Source organism: Motacilla alba, chromosome 2 (genome assembly GCF_015832195.1).
Source record: "Motacilla alba alba isolate MOTALB_02 chromosome 2, Motacilla_alba_V1.0_pri, whole genome shotgun sequence".
Lineage (NCBI taxonomy): Eukaryota > Metazoa > Chordata > Aves > Passeriformes > Motacillidae > Motacilla > Motacilla alba.
Window position 1 is genome coordinate 112,862,488 of NC_052017.1, and position 24,440 is coordinate 112,886,927.

The 24,440-nt window shown below is 35.7% G+C and overlaps 1 protein-coding gene across 1 annotated transcript in view; it reads left to right on the plus strand.

Annotated features, from left to right (window-relative positions):
• The window catches only part of RP1 (RP1 axonemal microtubule associated), a 166,926-nt gene that overhangs the window by 87,641 nt on the left and 54,845 nt on the right, over positions 1-24,440 (plus strand). The window contains 9 exon segments of the mRNA XM_038126920.1: positions 3,731-3,900; positions 10,164-10,281; positions 10,284-10,331; positions 11,632-11,786; positions 13,661-13,874; positions 15,175-15,365; positions 16,878-17,028; positions 17,031-17,087; positions 22,241-22,392. Of these exon segments, the coding sequence (XP_037982848.1) occupies positions 3,731-3,900; positions 10,164-10,281; positions 10,284-10,331; positions 11,632-11,786; positions 13,661-13,874; positions 15,175-15,365; positions 16,878-17,028; positions 17,031-17,087; positions 22,241-22,392 (1,256 nt within the window).

Consider the following 24,440-nt stretch of genomic DNA (forward strand, 5'->3'; position numbering starts at 1 on the left):
CCTTTGTACATTTATACAATACAGAGAGGCTCTGGCAAATCAGGCATAAGAATAGATTTATTTGTATGCCTCTGATTCCTCCTTGTATATTTGATGCAAGATAAATAGAGAAGGTGTATTGTCCTAGTGGAGAAGGCAGATGGGTGCTCTGAGCTCTCAAATGAAGTTGATTTGAGGGATTTGAAGTTGATTAGAATGGGGCTTTCTGTTACTCTCTAGAAGTTTCCTACATGCTAGGGGTATTTTACTACTTTTTCCTTCTGTTTTCTCTATTTATTTTCCTTTTCAGCCTCAAAATAGATGAGGTATCATAATAGCAAATAGGAAAGAATTTTCTTTTAAAGCAAGGAGACAAGACAACACAGTATGTTCCAATGAAATCCTCGCTGCAGTCAGCTAAAAGGAGCTGGCTTCCTGTAATGTGGTGCCTGTAGGGTGTCCTGAGGTTTTGTGGGTTTTTGTGGGTGGTAAATAAAGTGTGGTTCAGTAGCAGAGTTCAGTTAAAAGATATTTCTCAGCTGGCTCTTCTTCTGTTGTGCAAGGTTTTTGGTATTAAGGCATTTAGAAAATTCATATCAAGAGAGAAAATATTCAGTAAGTTCTGCTGTGACTAATTTTGTTTTGGAATTATTCCCTTCCTTGCAAGTACTTGATAATGGGCTAAGAATAATCATAGGATTCCCAAATTTAAAAGGGAATGGACCCACTTTTAAAAAGCAACAACAGTGTGTTTCCATTGCCTGATGGAGGCAGAAATCCCTAAGAAAAAGAATTAACAGACTGACTGCTCTGCCTCAAGGCAACACAAATTTCTACAATCTTCAGGAAACAAGCAACCAACTCCTATGTCTTGCAAAGCGTGAATGTCCTTCTAGGTCTAAAGACCAACAAACACCAGAGTGAAAAAAACCTCTGAAATAGTGTATTGTAAAAACAGTTTTGGAAATCCTTAAAAAATACATAAATGGCTCATCTTTAAAAAAAACCCCACAAAATAAACCTTCCTTTTTCAGCTTTCTGAGTTATATGGTGAAATATTGACGTCAGGTCTTGCCATGCTCAGATTTTCATGTACAGAAATCATTATAGGTTTGATTTTTGCTGTTTTACTGAAGGAACTTTCAGGTTCCAGACTGGTGGTTTAAGGAATTTATGGGAGGAAACTGTTATGCTGCTCCCATTTAATTTCTGTAAGTCAAGAAATGATCCCAAATCCCTATATCTCTGGATAAATCTCTGTACTGTGAATCAGATCCTTGGTTATATCATTATAATAAAGCGCGAATTCTGAGACTTCTTTTCCCCACAGAATTTTGGTTTTCCCCTGCTATTCATTTTAGTGCTTCCTACATTGATGTGTCTAAGTAAATAGCTCTAGCTCTATGTGTAAGCTGTACAAGTACAATAACACATGAACACACTAGTCACCCTGAAAGGAAGTTAACACAGGTCAGTGATATCAGGGGAAAAGTCTTTTTAAAATGTGGCTACACAGATGAAACACAGAAAAATTACCTATTGAAGCCCCAGCTATCTCACTTCCACAGCTTCACTCCTGGAGAGGTATAGAAATCACTGAACACAGTAAATACTTGGCATCACTCTTCTGTCTCATGTAGCCATCCTCACCAAGTAGAGGTCTGAGTGAATAGAATATTAGACAAAGGATTTTTTGATTCTTCTGGCATGAGCAGGTTAAATGAATTTGTTGAACTGAGAGAAAATGCAGTCAGTCTGTGTTAGCTCATTTCATAAACTGTAGAAGCATTAAAAGTAAGTGTAGGAGAATAAAGAATCAGAGACACTAAAAAATCACAGCCTTAAAACTGTAACCATTGATTTATTCCCTGGAAAGCTCCCAGCTGGTGTCTTAGCCTTCCTACTGAAATAATAATTAAAAACACAATCATGGATATTAATTAAAATAAATCACCTTGCCCGAAATACCTTCTCTGAACATGCTGCCTCTTTGAGGAAGGAACAGCCAGTTATGCATCTGTGATTTCTGTTAACTTAGGGCTTGCTCTCTCCTGGAGCAGAGGGATATTACAAAGAGGAAAAAAAAGCTCCACTTGGGAAATACAGAACTGAAAAATTATCTTAATTTCCTCTCTGCTGTGTTCCTGGGACAGCCTTCAAAATGGAGCATGGCTGGACAGGATAAGAGATTCAGGGCTATGTTGGGAGTCTTTGTAAAAATTTGAAGCTCCTCATAAACCCTTGGAGTGCTCAGGAACAGCAAAAGCTCAAACAATGCTTGACTTCACCAAGTGTGACACCCTGAGGAGTACCACATGCCAACCTGGCACAAGGAGATAAAATTCAAAGCTGGCACATATATCAAACAGCAAAAGTTCCTCATTAGGCAAAGTGTGGATCTTCCACACACTACATCTGACTCATTGCTGGAGATGACCTTAAAAAAAGAGTTCAGATGGAGGGATCCTTTCAGCTAGTGTGTTACTCAGAAGACTGGCTGTGAGATGAGTATTTGCCTGCTGTTTTCTAGCTGAGCCCAGAAGAGTCAGGGAACAGTCAGATGTAAGGCAGAAACAGGTTCTATAACAAGAGAAAAAAACCCAAAAAACCAGAATTAACTAAAAAAAACAATAAGAAAAAAGAGGAAAATTATAAATCAAGGAAACCAGATCAGGTTTTTATCTAGTCTCCATCTTTAAGCAGGCAGAGGAAAACAAAAAGTAGGAAAAAAAGCATACAGTTCTGTAAGAAAAAGTCACATTCAATTTATTTCTGAATGAAATTATTCTAAAATTCATTTTATCAGCATATTGTATTGGGAGCTTACGCAAAATCACAAAACAGTTCTCTTCATATTAGTCCCATTAGCAAATTATTGTGTTATCACAATATTGGCCACAGTCTAAACAAAAGCTTTTAATTTGCTTCCACTCTTAAGTTCCTCTTGCCATGCAGGATCAAGTGTCTTTTCAACAAATATTTCCTTTGAATTCAGAGGATGATTTACCTTCAAGCACTTAAGTAGCTCCCTAAACTGCACTATCCATGTAAGACACTGTATTTTTCCCACACCTGAAACAGCTTCGCATACTGGACTTCTAACACTGCTATGAGCACAGGCGACTTACCAAAAAGCAACCTCTAAAAGGCCCAAGCCATGAAATGAAGTCAGTGTGAATATCTCTTCAAAATTCCCTGAATTTTGTATTCAACAGTAATGAGTGATCTGATCTGACAAATGAGCAGACATGACAAATTAAGTCAGAAAAATCTGAGAAAAAAAAAAGTTGAAGTTTTATTGTCTAGCTAGTTATGTATTAGCCAGCAGGTCTTACAAATGTATCACATACAAGTCTTTCAAAATGTTAATATTCTTTTCATGTTACATAAGAACATTCTAAGAACTGAAATTTATTAAAATTATTACGGTAATTAAAGTAACTATTTTGATACAAAGAATGCAAAAAACACCCCTAGGCAAAGTGTCTTTTTTTCTGCTTCCTAGGTATTAATTTCTGTTTCCATACCCACTTCAAGAATTGTATTGTGTTTATCAAGTTGGAGCTACACTTTAATTCAAAGATTTTTAAAATTAATTATTAATTAATTACTTATAGTAAATGGGGTGTAAACTTATGGTAATCCATAACTCTTCTTTTTGATAGTAACAAAGGCATCCATTGCTCTCTGCCATTGATCCTAAAAATGTTTAATTCGTAGATTGATGCTAAAAATGTTTTTCCTGTTTTAGCACAACAGTGGAGAGTGCAGGTTAAAACAGATGGAGATTCCCCAGAGCCACAGGAGTATAAAAGGACCCTTGTGATTTTTGGCTCAAAGGGCAAAAGTGATGAGCTTCTGCTTTCTCCACAAACCCCAGGATATGTGTGCTTTCTCCCCAGAGCCACTGATGAATTCACTGTAAGTCAGAAATATACAGTACTACAAAGAACTTATCATGACACTGCCCTCTAGGAGATGTGTATATATATATATGTGTATATATATATATATATATATATATATATAGCTATCAGTATGGATATAGATATATGTATATATGTGTGGGTGTGGGTGTACATAACTAGCATTATATACATATATATGTACGGTTGATGTGTCTGCTAGAAAAATTATGTAATTATTTACAAAGCTGGAATGACATAAGTATAGGTCTTGGGTCATCTCCTACTGCTAGTCCTGTTCTACTGCAGCCAGCACCATGAACTCTTTTGTGTAATTTATTGCATTCACCAGCTCATCTTGCATTTTTTTTCTGAATCCCTGAAGATTCCTGAGTTGAAGTTCAGACAAAAGGCAATATACAATTATTTGTGAATGCCGAAGATGAAGGATTGGGCAGCACTCCCAGGGGACATAAGTGGGCTTTTCTTTCCTTCATTTCCATCTTTGTAAAGTAGTATCCACTCTCCACAGGATTGTTCTGTCTCTCAGGTCAGCAGGCAGAAGATTTTTCTGGATAATCACAAATCACTGGAGAATGCATTCATGCATATCAAAGTGAGGTGAACTCTGAAGCAATAGCTTATATATGGCCAGTATTAAAATCAACCCTAACACCATCCTGACCGCCCATACACCTGACACACATGCTGATGATTTGAGAGGATTCGTCTGAGGCATCTTTTAAATCTTCAATTCTGTCCTGGCCTTCCAGGCTAAGTCATTGCAAATTCTCTTGATTGTCATGAAGTACAGCTTCTAGCCAGCAAGATGGGAGAAATAGCTTGCAATTTGAGGCAGTTTTATACAGCTCAGAAAGACTTTTCAATGACTACAATAAACATTCTGAAAACAATGGCAAAACTACATTTAGAAAATTATGTCAAAGCCTCATTGTAATGACCTGATCCAGGCTGAATTTTTAGTTTAAATAACAAGCTAGAGCAATTTGGGAACTTTATGGGGAGTAAATGAAAAGACAAATGGCATTTCTTAAGGACAAGGAAGCAGCTGCTTATCAGAAAACACGCAGGAAACACACTGAGCAACAAAACAAGCTTCCTATCCTATGCCATGAATATAAACTGAATAGATCAGTGGAGGCAGAATCTATCTGTGGAGCAGGAGCACCAGCTGACTGAATTTTGGCAAGCACCATTGCATAAAGTGTGATCCTGCGACATCCAGTGTGTTGGTAATTTCCCAAGTGGCACGTATTCCTTGTTAAGGCTGCCTAATTTCAGTGATTTGGTATCACACCAGGAGAAATTAGTATTTCTGTGTGTCAGCTGTGGTTGTCCCTCATAGTCTACTATCCTTGGTACACAGTACATTATGAGTTGTAGCCTTCCACCCCAGCAGCTTTCTGAATGCTGGTTCATGCTTTGGATAGACTTTGGGTTAGTGCCTGTATTTTCCCCACAGCTAAATGTGATCCTTGTTTTTATTGCTTTGTATGAAGAAGTTAGTACTATTTGAGCATTATTTACTGTGCATGACATTTTATCTCTTTGCTGCATTGCTTACAGTGCAGCTTACAGAATAGCAGCTCTGGTAGAGAGGGGCACTTGGGGATTCACAGGTATCTCCATAAACCCTCATACCTCTTTAGGTGATTGAGTCAATAAACCCAGTTTCATTTTGCTTTCCCTTTCTTTGTTCTTACTAAGACTGTGTAGAAGAATGCAGAAACTTTGCTTATGTTTTCTCACTGTAGCTGCAGGCTGGAGTCATGAACATGATATCACAATGAGAGCAAGCTGTGAATTCAGCTTTCCAAAAAGCACGAATGAATGAACTTTTAACCTCCCCCCAAGATCCTGGTCCTAGACAAACATCCTTAATAACATAGTGCAGTAAAAAGAACAACATGTTATATGCTGCAAGCAGCTCACATAGATTTGAAAGAGTAAGCTTAATTCTGATCTCAGAGATACATTTATTGCACATTGAGGACAGAAAGGCATGTAAATTCCTGATCTTCCAGGTGTTCTCACACAAGCATATGCACAGATGTGTATCATATTCAGAATGATTATTCCATCCAAAATATGTCCAATCAACTCCTATGAAAGAACAGGTGTAGTTTAATTGCACATAGCAAGCATAAAGAATAAATTAAAAGGGAGAAAATAGAAGCATGCTCTTAGGTAAAGTTGGGTTCTAGTAGTCTTAGAAATGTGTAGTATGGTAGTTGAGCTACTTAAAAAAGAATGAATTTAATTAGAATACCTAAGTTTCAAAAAATAAATTGAAAAATAGGTGAATGCATCAATGTTATGAAATCTGACAGGCCTAGTAACGCTGAAGGCAGCATGGCAAGAAACCAGTGAAGAGGTGGAATTTTTTTCCTTGGTAGTCTGGTGATGATTGGAATCAATCATTGATCTCACATGGAATGAATAGATTTGTAAATATATAGATCTTTCTCACAGTCATCTTTGTTTCTTGGTTCCTAGCAGAGTAAGTTTGTCAGAATGTGTCTTTGGAAGGTCCTGCTGCATTGAGCACATTCTGTTCTCCAGAGAATCTTAAAATACATGGGACAGAGTGTGAGATTAGGATGCCTAAAACTGTTGTCCAAAACACTAGCACAGGTAGTACAAAATGAGCAATAGTGTTCTTCAAGTAGGACTGTTGGTAAATACACAATAAATTCTGAATGTATTATCATTATCACCTTGTGTTAAGGATCAAAAAGGCGACAGAAAGTTCCAAATCACATAATACAATAATCCAATTTCACAGTATGAGACGATGTTCCAAACAACAAGCAGAAGGATTTCTAGAGTTTATGACAGATAGCTGTCCAATTGAATTTTAGTAGGTTTGACAAAACCGTATTAACTAGAATAATTTATGGGGTGGGTGGGTGTGATTTGCTTGGGGTTTTTTTTGGTTTTAATAGAGAATAGAACAAAAAGGAATTACATTTCAATATGCACCCAAACAGTAACATTTACAAGGCTTTCATTACCCTAGGCAAGATGTCTATGAGAAGCCCTGTGTGAGTTAAAAGGAAAAAGATTTAAAATGTTAGGAAATTCTCTAATCATCTTTATCAGTTACCTGTCTCTGAGATCTTAAGAAGCCCAGTGCCTCCTCCTAATTTTAGGAGCCTTGCTCCTAAAGATTCAGTCATGTAATGGAAAACATATTGTGTGGTTTAGTATGTGACAAATCACACCAACTCAGCTAAGATTTCAAGTTCTGAATATTAGAGAAAGCTGTTCAGAAGAAATGTGAAAAAATAATTAGGAAATTATAATAATGAATGAGGTGAAGTATCCTCTTGCAAATATTCAACAAATTTAAAACCAGGATATTCACTGGATATATGCTTTGTGATGGATTATACGTCTGCCTCTGCTTCAAAGTTCATGTTGCATCCATTAATAGACACTGGTAGAGGGAAGAGACAATTTTGGTACCCAAGATAGAATATCATATTCCAAAGGAAAACTGCTTGTACTAAACTGGTTAGAAAAGGATTGCAAGAATGATGTAATGGCAGCTCTGGGTACAATGATGGAGCTGAACAAAAAGGCTAATGCTGGCCACAGCTGTAAGTGAAAAAACAAATCCATGAAGAAAGGAGAACTATCTAATACTCTCATTTGAAAATAGCTGGTGTTTAATTCCATGGATCATAAACAGTATGATTATTAGTACTTGCTAGTTCGATGGCAGTCAGGGAATTAATTGAAATTGTGATTCTAGAAACAGAACAGACAATTGTGGCTTCTAAATACTCTGCCATGTATTCTGGAATTATTTTCCTATAAATCTCCTCTGTGCATTTCCTACAAAGATTATACCACATGTATTTATGACAACTTGGAATCCTAGAGAATTGCAAATTAGGGTAGCAGAAGACAAAGTAAAATGTGAATTACAGCTTGCCCTGTCGCATAAAAAAACCCAAGTTCTGTACTTTTGCAACTCCCAAACAGAGATCTTTATGGAATAAATTGTTCACAGCATTTAGAGTAGCTGTGTGATACAGTCATGGGATCCACGCATGAGAAAAAACCTGCAGGCAATAATTTTAAAAGTCGTAGTCTGGTTCTGAAAGAGAAGAAGCAATGACTTTGTTGTCTGGGAAAGAACTGTAGTTTAGATGGGTGAAGAACCTGTGCACTCTCCCCTCAATGAACCCAAATAATTCCTGTTAAGTTTAATCAGGTGGAATGCATATTTTGCAAGGAATTAATCCACTTAGTCCACATAGCTAATGATATCCTTTGCAACATACACAGCATGAATGAAAAATCTTGATGTGAAACTCTGCCCACTCATTTCCCTTTCCACAGTGCAGGAGTGGAGACCGAGTCAGGGACAGCTTTGATCTCTGTCAGTACGAAGGCACAGAGACAGGCAGGGCAGGCTAGGCTTAGAGAGAGGACAAGTCTGGTGCCCTCTTTTTTGGTGTATAACTACTGCTGTGTGGCCTTTTTGAGTACTGTGGAGTTACGGTTCAGGAGCTGAGAGGTTCCCAGCAGCCCAGGGCTGTTTTTTAGGCAATGGAAAGGAGTCCTTCCCTGCTCTTTAAACCATGCCCTGAGTCATGAAATTGTGTGGGAGTGGCATGGCAACCACTTATAATACTTACCTCAAGAAATTCAGACTGGAAAGGATCTTTTAATCCATCAAGTGCAATTCCTTCCTACCAAAGGGCTCTTTTCATAAGTTCTGCATCATAAACCGGTCATAAAATTCTGTAAAATGTTTGGGCAGGTAGCTTTATTTTCAATTAATTATTCCTCTTCATACTCTGCTATTTTACTATTTCTTATGTGCATAACAGTTACTAAAAATTATGTCCAACTCTCCCAAAATGACAAAAGCACATTTTTTAGTACCTCTTCAATTAAAATAAGGTAGTTGATACTTCCCAAACATGCTTGTGTTCACTGTGCAAATGCACATGAACTAGCTTTAAGCAAGCGAGGTCAGCAGTGAGGGGCTGTCATGTTCAGAGCTCTGCTGAGAAACAAAATAAATTGATCTGTTAGGTCTGTGCTCTGTCTTAGGGGCCAATTGCTTGTGGTGCTGTCAGAGCCAGGGCATGATTGTGTGAGGCTAATTTCAGTTTGTTATTGAGATGCTATAGGGTGCACCAAGGATTTATTCGCTGGAAAGTCACCAAATCTTATGTTGTGACTGATGTGGGGAAAAAAAAAAGCAGCAATATGGGAGAAGAACAAAGCCACTGGTAACATTTTTTTATTAAGTATTTTGATACTTAATAAAAAATTTGTTGCCTTTAAAAATTACTAGTTCTCAGTTTTTTCACCCAAAATCACTTCCATCCCTGTCTTTCTTGTAGCTGCCTAGTGCATGGCTGCCACATTACTTCCTGTTGTTCAGAAGAGTTAGCATGCAGTGGTTAATGTCGTGCAAATCATTATCCATAATCAGCAACCAGTTATTGAATTTCCACATGTAGTATGGGAACAGGGTTGTGTTGTCCTACGCAGTTATTTCTGGAACATAAATGGTTTCTTTTTATTCAGAAATATCCCTTTCCTTTTACGACGAATCGGTTGTAATGTAGTTTTATGTTATAGGCAAAACCATTTAGCAAATGAGAATTTGCTAAAACTTCTTCACCAGTAGGGTTGCCAAGCACTGGGACAGGCTGACCAGGGCAGTGGATGAGTGACCATCCCGGAGGTATTTACAAACATGCTGATGTGGCACTCAGGGACATGGTTTACTGGTGGACTTGGCAGTGCTGTGTTAATGATTGGACTTGATGATCTTAAAGGTCTTCTCCAACCTAAAAAATTCTGTGATTCCAGGCTCACAGTAATTATCTTTATTAATACTTCACTTGGCTGCTGATATTAGAATCTTTAATTGTAAGTTAATGCTCTCTTTCTCCAGTAGGGTCACAACTTTCTATGTTACCTTTTGTCTAAATATCCTAAATGCACAGAGCTTACTAATTTTAACTGTGACTCACTCCTAAGTTATCGTGCTTACAGTATATATGCTTACAGAGTATCATGCTTACTATAATAATAAAGGAGATAATCTCACGCATGATTATACCATGAAATAAAAATGATTGATTCTATCATAAACTTATCCCAGTCTCAAACTCAACTTTTCCTTTACTCACTGTTAAGTTTAGAAATTCTACACTGGGATTGTGTAAAATCTTTATAAGTGAACCAGCCTTGACAGTATACTCTTCCTCATGCTATTTGGTGCAGGTTGAGACTGGAGATCTGGGAGATGTACACAAGATTCGAGTCAGCTGTGATGATGTCCCAGGCTTTAAGGGCTGGCATCTGAAGTCTTTTCACTTACAAGTGCTGCATATGAAACAAGAATTGTAAAAGAATTCTCCACAGTCACTAAGGACCAGAAAACTTTACCAGGTAGAAGCATCAAGAAGACATAAACACTATAAATTAACTGCTTGAAAATAAATAAGTGCCATAGATATAATATAGTGATTTGTCTGAATTTCATACCTTCAGTGGCTCATAGGCACCGCAAGAGCGCTGAAAATTATATTTTAATTTTCCAGTTAAGTTGCATGTTGGATTTTACAGTTGCTAAGTCTTCTGCATGATTTTAAATGAGAAAAACTGAGCAACACAATTGGACATTTTAGGGAAATGAACACGTTCAAAGCCATGGAAATGATTTGTTCTAGAGTAACTATTGAATTACTTAGCTTATAATAGCTTTACTTGCTAATGTAAGTATCAGAAGTGTTGCACGGAAAGGTTGGGTTTTTTCCTAAGGACTACTTTTTTGCCATGTTGAGAGTTCTCAGAGATGTCCTTGGAATGTGAAGACTTACAGAAGTCCTGCATTTGTTCAGAAAAGTTAACAGTTACACGTGAGATAAAAATAATTAGAGACATCACTGCTTTGCTAAACTAAAGTTCCAGAAGTTTGGATCCCTGAATACTAAAACCTATCCGTGACCTTAAAAGAAAGTATTGTGTTACATTAATTAAATGTTAACTCCTCAGAACTGTACGTTAAAAACAACATTTGAAAAATTTTGGTTATTCTTTTTGTGTGAGGCTGAATATATATGCAATTAAATGATCTTCCTCAGAAGAAAATCTGATCTGACTGTAGAAGTTTATTCATACAAGATCAATATAAAGGCAAAGAATTTATAGTTTCCTTCTTTCGGTTACTAAGTGCATTTTGTAAATTTTTATACTTGTATGTCATGTCATGCATCCAGATGCTATGTAGCATCTGTTTCTAATTTAAATTTGCAAAACCTTATTCTTATTCTTATTCTTTTACCTGTGTTAATTATTATCTATTTCAAAGATAATTCAGTTTTTTAATTAGTTTTTAGTTTAGTTCCCAAACTAACTCAAAGGAGTTCTTACTTTCCAGATCTTGCACAATAAAACAGAATGGGGCAGAATTTGCCTAGATGTATAAGTCTAAATTGTCCAAGTCCAATTTCCATCAAATTTCTAAGAAAGTGAATGGAAAGTCTTCATTGAGCCTAGCATGAAGAGATCAGATTCATAAAGAGTAACCTGATTATTTCTTTCACTGTGTAGCAGATTTTTTTTTGTAACTGCAGAAATTAAAAAAAAAGGCTATGGTCTTGCTAAATATTCTGTGTTGCTGTTTTATTTTAAGTACAGCTTGTACTTAATCAGCTTTAATTAAACCTTTTCTTTTCTTTTTGTACAGTATATAAGTATGTTGTTTCTGTACATATTGGTGACCACTGAGGAGCAGGGACTTTTGCTAATCTTTATATCACTCTCTATGGCAAAAGAGGAGACACAGATGTGAGAAAACTTCATACATCTCTAATGAAAGGAAGGAAATTTCAAAGAAATAAGGTAATGGCACCATATTGCAGTCTTACATGTGCAGGGGTTAGCACTGCATTAAATATAGCTTAATGCCTGCTCAGAATATGTCTAGCTAAATAGGCAAGAATTTAGAAACATTCATAGAATTTATCTTCCAGATATTCACAATAGAACAATATAAATGTTTTTTATTTCCTGTACAAGAACATACCCACATGGGAATAAAGGCTTCACATGAGCAATACAAAGCAGATTAGTGGGGAGAAGCTCTGTGATCATGCTTCTGACTTCTTCTGTTCCAAATTTAAGACAGAAAAGGGAGTGAAAAATTTAAAAATCAGGGAAAAATTATTTACAGAAATTTCCACAAGACTTTTGCAGTCTATGATGCTTCTGAAACCAAAATCCCACTTTGAAACACCAACTCAATATCAGCAAGTTAAGACAAGAAACAAAAATTCCATTTAGAAAAAGAATGCAAAAAACCCCCAGTGTTTCTAGATAAATAAAATTATTATCTCGTGAATTAGACTTTCACTCACTGAACAAGGACACTTAGAAAAACTTATGCAAAAGTGTCCATTGTCAAGGAGAGGCTTAGATTTCTGTAAATAATTTTATTAGATAATTACCACCACACTTATTTGGGTAAAAGTGGAGTCAGTAATGAACTGAGAGAATTTCTAAATTTCATTTCAGAACCATGCCTGTATATGGAAGACAGCACTATATTGCAATTATTTTAATTTATGTTCATACATGGATTTATTTCCTAAAATATTTAATTAATGAAGTTAATGATTTCTGCTCACAATCTGCTGCTGGGTTCTGACTATTATTAGAAAAAAAAGATCCTTTTGTTATATGAAAATACTTTCAATATTAGTAGCAGAAAATATGCTTCTCCAATATTTTATTTAAAAAGTAATAGAGACAACACATAGGGCTTTGGCAACTACTGTATTCTTTTAGAGGTGAGCTTGCTAATATCTTGTTTTTTTAATTGTTTTGACATCCAGTTTAGTTAGTTCCTACTACTGAATTCTTTTATTTGGATTATGGTGTTAATTATATTCCTAGACATTGCAGTTCAAACTCCAGTTGTTCAAAACTTTTTAACCTTTAGCAGTTACCGTGACATCCATCTGGCCCTGGCTGGGCCTTATACAGAACATCTGACTTTCTTACCAAAATTTAGTGGGGCATACAATTTATTTCTTTGCATTTCTTATTTTTACTTACCTTGTCTTTCTGATCCCTTTTCTCATATACTACCACTTGTGTTTACTTCTCTCATGTCTTTCTCTGCCTTCTCCATTCTGCTTCCCTTCCCATCTCTCATCTTTTACTCTTCACTTTCATTTTAACGTCCTCCCTTACTCTTCTCAATTTGCTCCACAATTATTTTCATTTTATTAGGAAAATAAAAAGCCAGGTTTTCTGACTACTGGAGAAGAATTAGAAAGCTATCTTGGAGTAAAAACACTCTTTAGATTTCTAACTTTTGTTTAGAACTACTAATACGTACCTAGACTTGTATGATAAGCTTTAGAAACTAGATAACTGAAAAACAGAAATTTCATTAGAACCAAAATCTTATCATAACTGACTGTCAGAAAGTTGAGGTATATAGATTTTAATGTAATATGAAATGATTGATGCAGTGATACATATTGACCAAACATCAAATAAAATTAAAATGCATCATTAATGATGAATATAGGATTAAATGTTAGTTCTAATCCATGTGTGCTTTCATAGATTCAGCAGGGAGATGCTATGTTAAACTTTACAATGAATCAGACTTTAAAAATTTTGAATTCTCAGATGAATTCAGGCCAATATTTTCCCTGAAGTTCAAATCAAAATTCTGTTTTATTAAGTATTTCCCTGTTTTGCAGGTGGATTCATTTTTGGTGGAAGCTCTTTCTCTGAGTCATTTGCAAAAAGTGGTCATAGGTCATGATGGAGAAGGCTACAGGGTGGGGATGTACCTCAAGATGGCAACAGTCAAGGAATCACTGGATTCAGACAAAGAATGGGTCTTTCCACTGTGGAACTGGCTTGATACTCATCTGGGTTTATGTGAGACTGTTTGCGAGATTGTAACAGTTGGTAAGTTCTGCAAAACTGACCTGCTCACTTTTATATACATGTATTTGACTACAGCTCATTTGGATGTCTATAGTATCCTTCTTTCATTGAAAATGTGAATTTTCAGTTTGATCTTAGTGTTATAGCAGAGCCACACCTGGTAAGGTCAAAGTTAGTATAATTCTGTCTAGTCGATGTGTTGCATATGGAACACCTGCCTTCCAAATTAAACACAGCACATTTCAATGAGAGATGAACAGCCAAGCTTAGTATGTGCGCATCGTGGGTATAAATAGCTTAAATTTTATGCACTATTTTTCAGCCTAGAATCTCATTTGAAATCTAAAGAAAAATTGCTTCAGTGAAATGAGCCTAGTCTTTACCTGTGAGAGTATTCCACAGCACAAGGCAGCAGTTCTGGTATGCTCGTTTCTACTCATTTCACACCTACTACTATGCCATGATTTGCACAAATCTAAACCTGGATGTACTTGGCAAAAGAACATTTACAGCAGGACCTTTAGTCATTCAGAAGTAGTAAAAGACTTCTTTCAATCCTGTGGAAAGAATTCAATGCAAAAGAAATGAACTCCAGAACTTTGTGCAGAGAAAGTAAGACACAAGATGTCCTTGATTCAGTTGTGTGGTTTTTCTGAGTTGTAGAAAGTACATTTTCCTGAGCTGTTCCTCTTCATGAAATCCTTTTCACTTAGCTTAGACTGGTTAAAACAGAACTAAAATGAAGAATAACATCAATTAATGAAGAAAAAGAGAGGGAGATAGTGGTATTGATCTTCTGAGCATCTGGCAAAACACTTTGTGTGTTTATTATAGGTTACCTGTCAGTCTCACATTATTAAAACACCTATTATTTTGCTAGGTAACATCTGGTGACAAGCAAAGTTCATTAGAATTGTTCATTTTGCATTAGGTGCCTACATGCTACATATGGCTACATGCTCTTAAATGATAAATTTGCTTTAGTAACACTGATTGCTTTTTAAAGAACAATTACTTAGACCTCTAAAAGCTAACTGAATATTCTCTTACAAATGACTTCCAAACATGACAAGGAAAATACACTGGCATCAAAAAATGCCATTGAAACTAAATTTTAAACACTGAAAGAATATTAAGCTGCTAAATTCTTCACAAAAATATAATAAAGATATTGATGTGTTAGTCTTAGTGAGCAGTTGCTATAGATACAACATAACCTGCAAAAAGAGCTTTGTTTGTGTACTGTAAAGGCTGTGGTCCTGCAAAATTATGCCATTCTCTCATGCTGTCATCTTTCCTTTCTCTTAGATAATTTTTAAAGGTAGAAGGTCAACTCTTAGTCCTAAACTGCCTGAAATCAACATGAAGTCATCAGGTTTCTGGATAATGGATATCACTGGATCTGACTCGAGTGCTGAAGAGGATCCAATATGCCTTTGTTTTATCTTCTATGGCAACTTGAGTCACAAAAAGTTGCCACTTCAAGTCACAGGAAAAGCAATTCAGATCAAAGTACTTCAACCTTTCTCTGTTGCAAGAAAAGCCTACGAATCATGTAGCCAATAATCCACTTAATTCTGAGATAAATTGTTTCTTTAAACTGAACTACCAAATTGATTTTTAAGTCCTCTGTGTAGTTTGGCGCAGATCATCATTTTTGTTTGTAGGTAGCAACGCATGAAAAATGGTTTTTGAATGAACAAATTCTCCCAGTGTCTCATACTGAGAATGTTTAAGTGAGTGAATTGGTCCCTTGGTGCATATCACAGTGTATAGCACGTGGCAGGTACTGATTTACAGGCTTTGTTGATTTCACAAAAATCAGCAATTTGTAAGCATACAATATGCCATGGGATACTGTAGAGCTTTTGGGGCTGATGATAGAGAAGGAAGAATCATAAATGAGATTAAATGCACAGAAGGTTAATTTTTTTCTCTCTCATGTAATTTATTCATCCCTGCCATCAGTTTCTCTGAACTGCTTATTCTAGTATGGCTTCTCTTTTTCTCTCTGTTATTTATTGTCTCTTCCTTTTTCCCCTTAATGAATTGAATTTTATGATTGAGCTAAAGAAATAATTTGTTGTATTTTGATGCTTCTCTTTTCTTTAGTGAGAAAGGAGCTAAGCAGATGAGACTAACCACAAACATGATCCAAAATGAGGAGTACTCAGAGGGTTTTTCCAAGCTATTTACAGGAATCTCCGGTAAATACAAAAAAAAGTAGTGTGAAGATGGAGGTGCCCTGTCAGAGGAAAGGCTGAAGTCAGGTCACGTGGACTTCTACTTTCTGGGCATATCTAAAATGAAAGAGCAGGGGAAAGAATCCAAGAAGTATCGAGTAGGAAAACACAACTTCTCTTTTCTCCCTTTTTTTTTCCTTAAAGTGAAAAAAAATATTCATTTTAAACCACTAATTGTAATATATAAGGCCTCCTCTGCTTTCACCCACTCAAGCAATGAGATGGTACACCTAGAGATGCTGCATTATCCCCAATAGAACTAGACTGGATTTTTTCTCAAGTACGAATGCAAGATTTTAAAGTACAACTTCTATGTTCTACAGTGAGGATGAAGGAGCTCTTGGATATTTGCTCAAAACTGGATTAACTTTCTTTCAAATTTATAAATTATTGCATCATTTTTATTGTTGTAAGAAATATTTCCAATAGTATCCAAAATTTTAAAAATTGGCTAAATCTTCTGTGCCTCAAAATAATCTACTGAATCTATGTGATATATATGAACACAATGCCTTGCTCTGTGTACAAATTTCAACAGTGACTGCCATTGCTTGTACCTTAATATCAAACCTCAAGCATTCCATCTCCTCATTCATGTTTTTAAATCAATTTTGTATTAATTAGAAATTAGTAAAGTTGATTAGAAAATAGTACTAGTTATAAATCTGCCCCAATTTTTCAACTACTGAAGTTTGTTTAACTGTTGCATACAGCTGCCAACTATGTTTGTTCTGGCCCAATTGAAATGACATCCATTCATCTTCTCTTTCTCCTCACACAGGATGAACTGGCAGGTATTGGCTCAATATACAAAGTTCAGGTAACTGGCCCACACAGTGAGCTAAACCAGCCATGGCACTTAGATTTACTGCATATGAAGCACACAGGTACAAAGGAAGAGATGTATTTAACTTTTGATTGCTGGTTCAACCCTAGGAAGACAAATGTGTGGAGCTGCCAGCTCTCTATGCGGATCAGGAACCTTTGCATGGTAAGCTATGTCCTTTTTTGTTACTGGGGTCAAGATCTGTCTCTGAAATACCAGTATATCTCTTTTGGGCCAAAAATACTGTGTGAAGATTTCCATAAGAATTTGATATTAAGGAATTGTGATGGTTTTGAACATGCATTTACCACAAAAGAGAAATCATTGGTATAAGGATTATAAGAGATGCTCTAACTGATGATACCAAACACAATTTTTGGCTTCTTTCACATTAGATGGTGTTCCAGTTTTGTTTCTTGATTGTTTATTATCTCTTTAAATTAATGCTCTGTCAGCTGAAGATGAGTACAAAATATCATCTACTGTGTGATACTATTTGTCTCTTCCTATTCACAAAGAAATGTATGTGATCTGGAAACAAAGTTAAGAAAGAAAGAATTGCAGACCCCCTGCACAACACAGGTAGAATTTTTAAAATGCCACACAGTCAGCCAGCAAAGAGATATTCAAGAATTTCAATTAAACTAGTGTTTTATTGATGTCAATGAGAAGTTCATAGCACAGCAAGTGATATTCTACAAAAATACACATGAGGTTGCATGTTTCTCTGCTGTTAGTAACACATGTGAATGATATGATGCCAGAGAGATAATTGAGTGATTTCTGCCAACTACCCCCAACCACTTCCCCTGGAACAACCAATTGTATACTGATAACTTGATCACTAGTACTTAAGGACAAGCTTCCCATTTATTCAGCTCATTAGAATAAAGAGGATTGATGGAGAGAGTAAAGATCATATATTGAGGCTTTTAGTGCCAGTTAAGAGGTTTATTGCTAGAGGCTATAGTACAAAGAGTGTTCTGCTTAAATGGAAACTAATAGAAAAAGACGGAAGCAGCCCAGAAAAAGAAATAAAATAGACCACATGGACTTTTGCAGACCATGCTCTAAAGAGAGTTTCCTAAATATTTAATCTAACTTAAAGTTGAAACTTGAAAGAAACAGCAAAGACCTTTTAAATTTCTGGTTTGTTGTGGGTTTGCATAATTAAAAAAATTGTCACCTTGTATTCATGTACTGAAAAATCTTACCATTTTAGACTTTTGATCCTTCAGATTCAAAAAACATTGGGTGTTGGATGTAATATTTGCTGGATTTACAATCATGAACATAGTCACTCTAGACCTTATTAAAAGGCCCTATTTCCCTAATTTATTTAAGAAAAAATGAGAAGGACTGTATATATGAACAATTATTTTCTGAATTCAAACCTGTTAAAATTTTTACTGCATATAAAAAGTACAAAAATTTTAAAAAGTTAAAATTCTAGAGTACACCTCTCAAAGCCTCTATTGTGCTAAGAGCCAAATGGAGATACTGTCTGAAAGCATTATTCTGATATGTAAAGTAATTAATTATAGAGGTGTATTAGAAATTTAGGGTGTTTTTATTGGAAAATTTCTGGGTAAGGACATGTATATGCTCTCTCTCAAAAATTAATCTTTAGGTGGGAGTATCTACAAACCTAGAAAGTTTCTCCCAAACCATTTTGTGGAGTTCAGTGATTTGCAGCTGGAAGTGTTAATATCACTTTTATTCTTTGTGGTCCAAATACTACTTCAGTCTAAAATTTATTCTTTGTTATATTTTGGTTTTATTCATAGACATACACACAAGAAATTAATAAAAATAATAAAAAATAATATGTATTTACTCTTCTATCTTTAATTTATAGGTTTTTTTCCCTTTTTAAATTAACATTACGTGATTGCTTTGAGTTTTGCAATATGTTGGCTTACATCTGAAAGAGAACTTTTATAAATAGGATTGGGAAGAGACAAAGAATGAAAAGCTTGAACAAAATACCTTGTCTTAGTAGATTTTTGTTGTTTGGGTATGCTGTTCATGCAGACCACAATCAGAAGGCTCTCAAACTCAGCCTAAAAACTTTTACCCCATTTCCCAGCATCCCCTTTCTGTTACTACTCCTTTCATAGGGGCTACTTTGTATACTTTTATTTCCCTTAAATAGTGGAAAATTCATGGTAAATATTTGCTATGACTACATTGAGCTTTAAATTATGCATCAATAGATTCAGCAGATTCAGCTGAAAGTGCTGACTCAGCAGAAACACTACATACATTTCTAAGCTAAACTTGTGGGTCTGTATATTAATGATTCAAATATTAATGGACAAAAGCAGCAAAAAATGTGAGCACTGTGCTTTCTCATCTACCCCCACATAAGTGGACAGCCACATAGACCAAAATATTTTGATCTTATTCATACAAGTAGCCTTTTGACTTCAACAAATCTGCTCACGTGGCCCAGTTACATAGAGGAGGCAACACTTTGAACCAGCAACACAGAAACTTCGTATCCTAACTCCTCTGAAAGACAAATGCCATTGGCTAAAATGCTAACTAAAGTGTCACCTGAAGAGCTCATGTATTTTCAACCATCTGGAACTCCAGAAAGATCAAGTCTGTGTTGCTGAGCTGACTTTAATGCAGCTATGTTGTCCTTTACCTGGCAGCACATATTTAACTCCCTTGAAGAAAGGAATGAGATATGTTAGGGCCCCAGGCTGGGAAAACTCTTGGTTTACTGGGAAAACTCTTTATCATCAAATATGAGTGATACCATCAATTATAAGAATTTGCTCAGTCCTTAGTTTAAATTATTAAAAAAAATAAAAAAGTCCCAGCTGGAGTCCCTGAAGCAAATAGTGCTGCAATGAAAAAAAAATACATATAAGCAAACAGATTTTCTCAGACATCATCCTCATGAAGTAAAAGGTAAAGATAAATAAATACATTTCTGAAGTTTATTGCAATGAGCACACTTTCATCAGCAGACTTATGCAGCCCTTATTATTTATTGAATCCTTTTAAATATTAATGTTACGGTCTATACCAACCCACTCTTTAAAACTGTTAATCTTGTTATGGGACCTTTTCATTTTAGAAATAGAAAGAAATAGCTATATGAGATGTCACAATATTTGAATTCAGACCTTTTGATTATAACACTCAACACGAATAGCACCAACTTGTGAAAAGAGCTGTAAGAAAAGCTTAAAATAAATATCCTCAGAACACTTTTTTTTCCCTCCCTGTTTTCCTATCACCTACGCATAAAACTAAATGACAGCTTTAGCTTCTGGGTTCATTGAATCATTCTTAAACCTACTAGAACTTTCCCATAATTATAATATTTTTAAAGAATGTACATTTTAAATAGACGATTTCTATCTTGGAAAAAATTTGATAGAAGAAGAAAAATATACTAAGAATATCAGACATTTCCAGGATGTATACTCAGATCAGACATTTCCAGGATGTACACTCAGATATTCATGTATCCTATGATGTACATTAGACTGAAATACATGTTTCAGACTTGAATAATGTGCATTTCTGTGCTTTCTAGCTTGTACTGTCAGCTGTGAAACTGAAAGTGCTTTGTTTCTCCTTGATTTCATGTCTGTCTAAAGCACCACTCTCCTCCTTTGCACACCAGAGTTGCCTGGGAAAGCAGATATTGTAGAGCCAGCCAAGTTCCAGAGAGGGACAGGAGGCAGAGTGAGGCTAGAAGACATGTGGATGTAAATGTCACATAGTCTAGATGTTGTCTATGTTTTACTGCTACAGTGATGAAGGCTGTGGGAGAAAGGGCTGATAATTTTTGGTAGTCAAACATTGCTCAGGACTTGTAAAATGCTGGATTTTAAGGCTGCTCAGTTCTTAAAAACAAAGTCTTAATGTTTGTGATAAACAAATTTCAAGACATAATACGAATGTTTTCAGATACATTCTTGGTACATGTGCAAGAATCTTGCTCATCACCTGCATCCCAAATGTTACTGCATTTTACAGTGGAGAAAAATGTTGTCCTTATAAAAATATTAGACAGTCTTGTTTTACAAACATGTGTTGCTACAAGAGCCTAGCTTTTATTCTTAGGCTGAAGAAGGAGGAACATTTAGACCATCTAAATTTAGACTCGTGAGTTCTAGTGTTTATCTCTAGAATGTGTGGGAACCCATCAGAGGTGTTTTCTGTAGCACCTGCCTTCCCCTGCTCGCTACATAAGAATCTCAGTCCTAATATAGCCACCACAGTTAGATTCCTAAATTGACAGGACCAGCTCATAACACAAATGAGCCCAGATGAACACACTATGCAAATGATACTATTATAATCTGAATTAGAGCACACAACACCAGAAGGAAAAGAAAATCTATCTCCCAAAAACCTTTCTTATTTTGTCCTGGGCTCCTTGTTGTTAAAATGATGTAAATAACAGCAAATGTTGAGATTATGACCTGCTTCTGTTTAAGTGTTTCCTTGTTCCTTGTTTCCATAGGAAACTGAGGGACTAAAATAGGTCATTTAAAAAGTGAACATAGGAGATTTCCATGAAGTTTCCTTGTCATGAATTCAGTCTGGTCTCATCTGCATCACTTCCCTATGTATTGTGACAAAAAGAGGCAAGGAAGCAGAAGCTTCAAATAGGGGACATAGGTGTCTCTTCTAATCTCTGTGCTGTGACCACAGCTGAGAAAGTCAGGAATGATTTCCCTTAAACTCAAAATTCAGTTATCTGACCTGGATTTGTGGGCCATTATATCATTAATGGCAGGTTCTTTGGAGAATGATACAAAATGTCAGTAGGCTTTTCTATTTATGCGTTAAAGCTGATGTTGAAAGAATTTTTAATGAATTATTTTAATTTTGTATTAACATATTTTTAACTTATAAAACATTGTGATATTATTATGGTCTAACTAGTGATAAATAAAGATAGAGGGAGGGAAAATCAAAGAAATATTAGTAAATAATAGAAAGAAAAAGTTAGACTTTCTGAAGAGGATGCATGTATGGCTTTTTTCTTAAGAAGGATTTTCCTACCTTGTATGGAAGGGGACAATACACAGGAGATCCTGTGCTGCAACCAGCAACCAGTAGCACTTATTTTCTGGAAGTGGTGTTAGAGCAGAACAAATCTATATTCTCTAGATTGCCACCCTGTTCTGCAGCAGGAATGTGTTTTGGTTATGTGTTTGTCACCAGAACTGAAGGGACCTTGTTTGGTGGTACAAGAATTGGTATATAATGCGAGTGTCAGGCAAGACGACAAGTGTTTTCTCCTGCTGACTTTTTAGGTTTATTTTTGTCTATTTTTTCTGAAGTTGTGGAGTATGAAATCCATTTGCACATGGGAGACTTGAAGAAGGCAGATGCCACTGGAGAGGTTTATCTTCGTATACAAGGAGAAAAAAGTGACTCAGGGAAGCGATGGCTTAACTCAAAAAACAGCCTGATCACTTTTGCTAGAGGGCAAGTAAAATAAATGAGGAAAAATGTAACTGAATCTGTGAGTGTCTTTTTGTTAGAATTTATATTTTCAGAAAACCTTTCATGGGTAGAGTATCAAATATATGTTTTATATGCCATATGATGATTGTCTCCATAGCTAAGATATTGTTTTTAAGCTTCATCACTATTGTGCTACAGTAAGAGAGTTAAGGTGATAAATTAATTCTGAATTGGACTAAATTACCTCTAAGGGTTCTGTTTTAATATTCCAGACCTTTAAGGCCAGGGAGACATCATTGCTTTTTTAAAATATGCCTGTTTGTTAGAAGTGATAACATTTCTGTAGGGTAACTCACATTTGTAGCCTCTCCATCTAAAGTAGTCTATGAACTTCTCTTGTTAACTTTCCTGAACATTGTCAGTGTTCCAAGAAGACTCTTAATTTTTTCATGTTTCAAATTTTTCCACCCACTTCTTGCTTTTTGGTAAACATATTCTTGCTTTTTGAGATTAAATAGCTTTTCCTAGAAGAGTAATTCCTTGAGTTGTTATTGGCAAAAGAACAAAGTAACTAAAACAGACTTCAGATCAAAAGGAAATATCTCTTTCAAATCAGAAGAACATGTCTAGCTGATACTTTATTAGACCCTAGTGTTTAGAATTTCAGCTTGGATTTTTTATATATTTTTTTTTTGTTTTGTTTTGTTTTAAGGAAATCATGAATTGAAGTACCTGGAAATCTTCTTTTAGGGAGGGGGAGAGAAAGCATTTCACTCTTGCCAGCCAGCCAGTGTAGTTTCTTCTCTGGTGCAGAAAGCCAGAGAAATGTACTTGATATATGCTTCATTTATTCTTTATGCATACTTGTGTTTGTTTTATCTGCTTTTCTTACAATTTTCAAAGATTTTGGAAGATTTTAGAAGGTTTTGGTATGAAAAGAAACCCAGATCTTAGTCGTTATGTCCTCTGTATTTTCTTTCTCCATTGTGGAAGAGAATATGTCCAATGTCATGCTCATCAAGAGCTGATCAAGCTGGTAGCTCTGAGTTCACAAGTTAAATCTGAAAATAATAATGACAGGATAGTAGAGCTCGTCTTGTTTGAAGGAGTAATGTAGGAAGTTGTATAGATTAGTCTTTTTGATGATAATAGATAATAGTCCTGTGTAGTATGTCTTGAGGAGAGTGTCAGAGAAATCTGAACAGTAAGACTGCCTGCTACAATGGATAAGGTATCAGTACAGACCAGAAGAGGGACAGATTCCTGTTTCTTTCAAAAGCCCAAACTGTCCCAGCCTTTAAAAAAACTCTTTATTTCATAAGAATGTGTTACATTTTTGCCAAGAATAAAACTCGTAGAGAAAAGCCGGAACAATAGCACTTGACTTCTGTGAATACTCATTCCTGTGGAAGTACTACTCATCTGCAAACTCACAAGGATTTTTTCTGTATAATCCAGATTCTGTGTCAGTTTTTGAACAGGCTTGTTCAGACTTGCTAAATCCTTCCTCTGAAATTCTAAAGGGCTTTTCTATATCCTGGACTATAAGGCCCTAATCTTCTTCTTATAGGAAAGATTTCAAGTAGCAACTCTTTGGGTATATACTCTGTTGCAGTTCTCTTTACTCCAATTTACTCTCAAATGACAAATGCTCTGGTTTTAGTCATTGCTCTTTTTTTTTCTAGATGATTCTTTTGATCAATATTATTCTCACAGACATTGAAATTCTGGAACTGTGAGACAATGGGAACAATGCAAGGGTTTTATTATTTTTTTTCAAACCCACAAACTAGTCCCCAACTGTTATATTCAAACTTGCATTTTCAACCCAACTTCCCAAGACAGCTGCTTCTATGTTCAACAGAATAACTCATGAAGTCACCTGAAATGACAGTCTTAGCTGTAGAGATTTAATTTTGCAGCTGGTTTCTCAAAAGATTATATGAATCCATTCATAAATAGTATGTTTTCAAACCTAATTTCTCCAGGCCCAGTTAAAAAAAGCCAATGAATACGCATTTTAAGCAACGTGTCAGTGCACATACTTACGTGGGCTTTCCCAGAGATTATGAA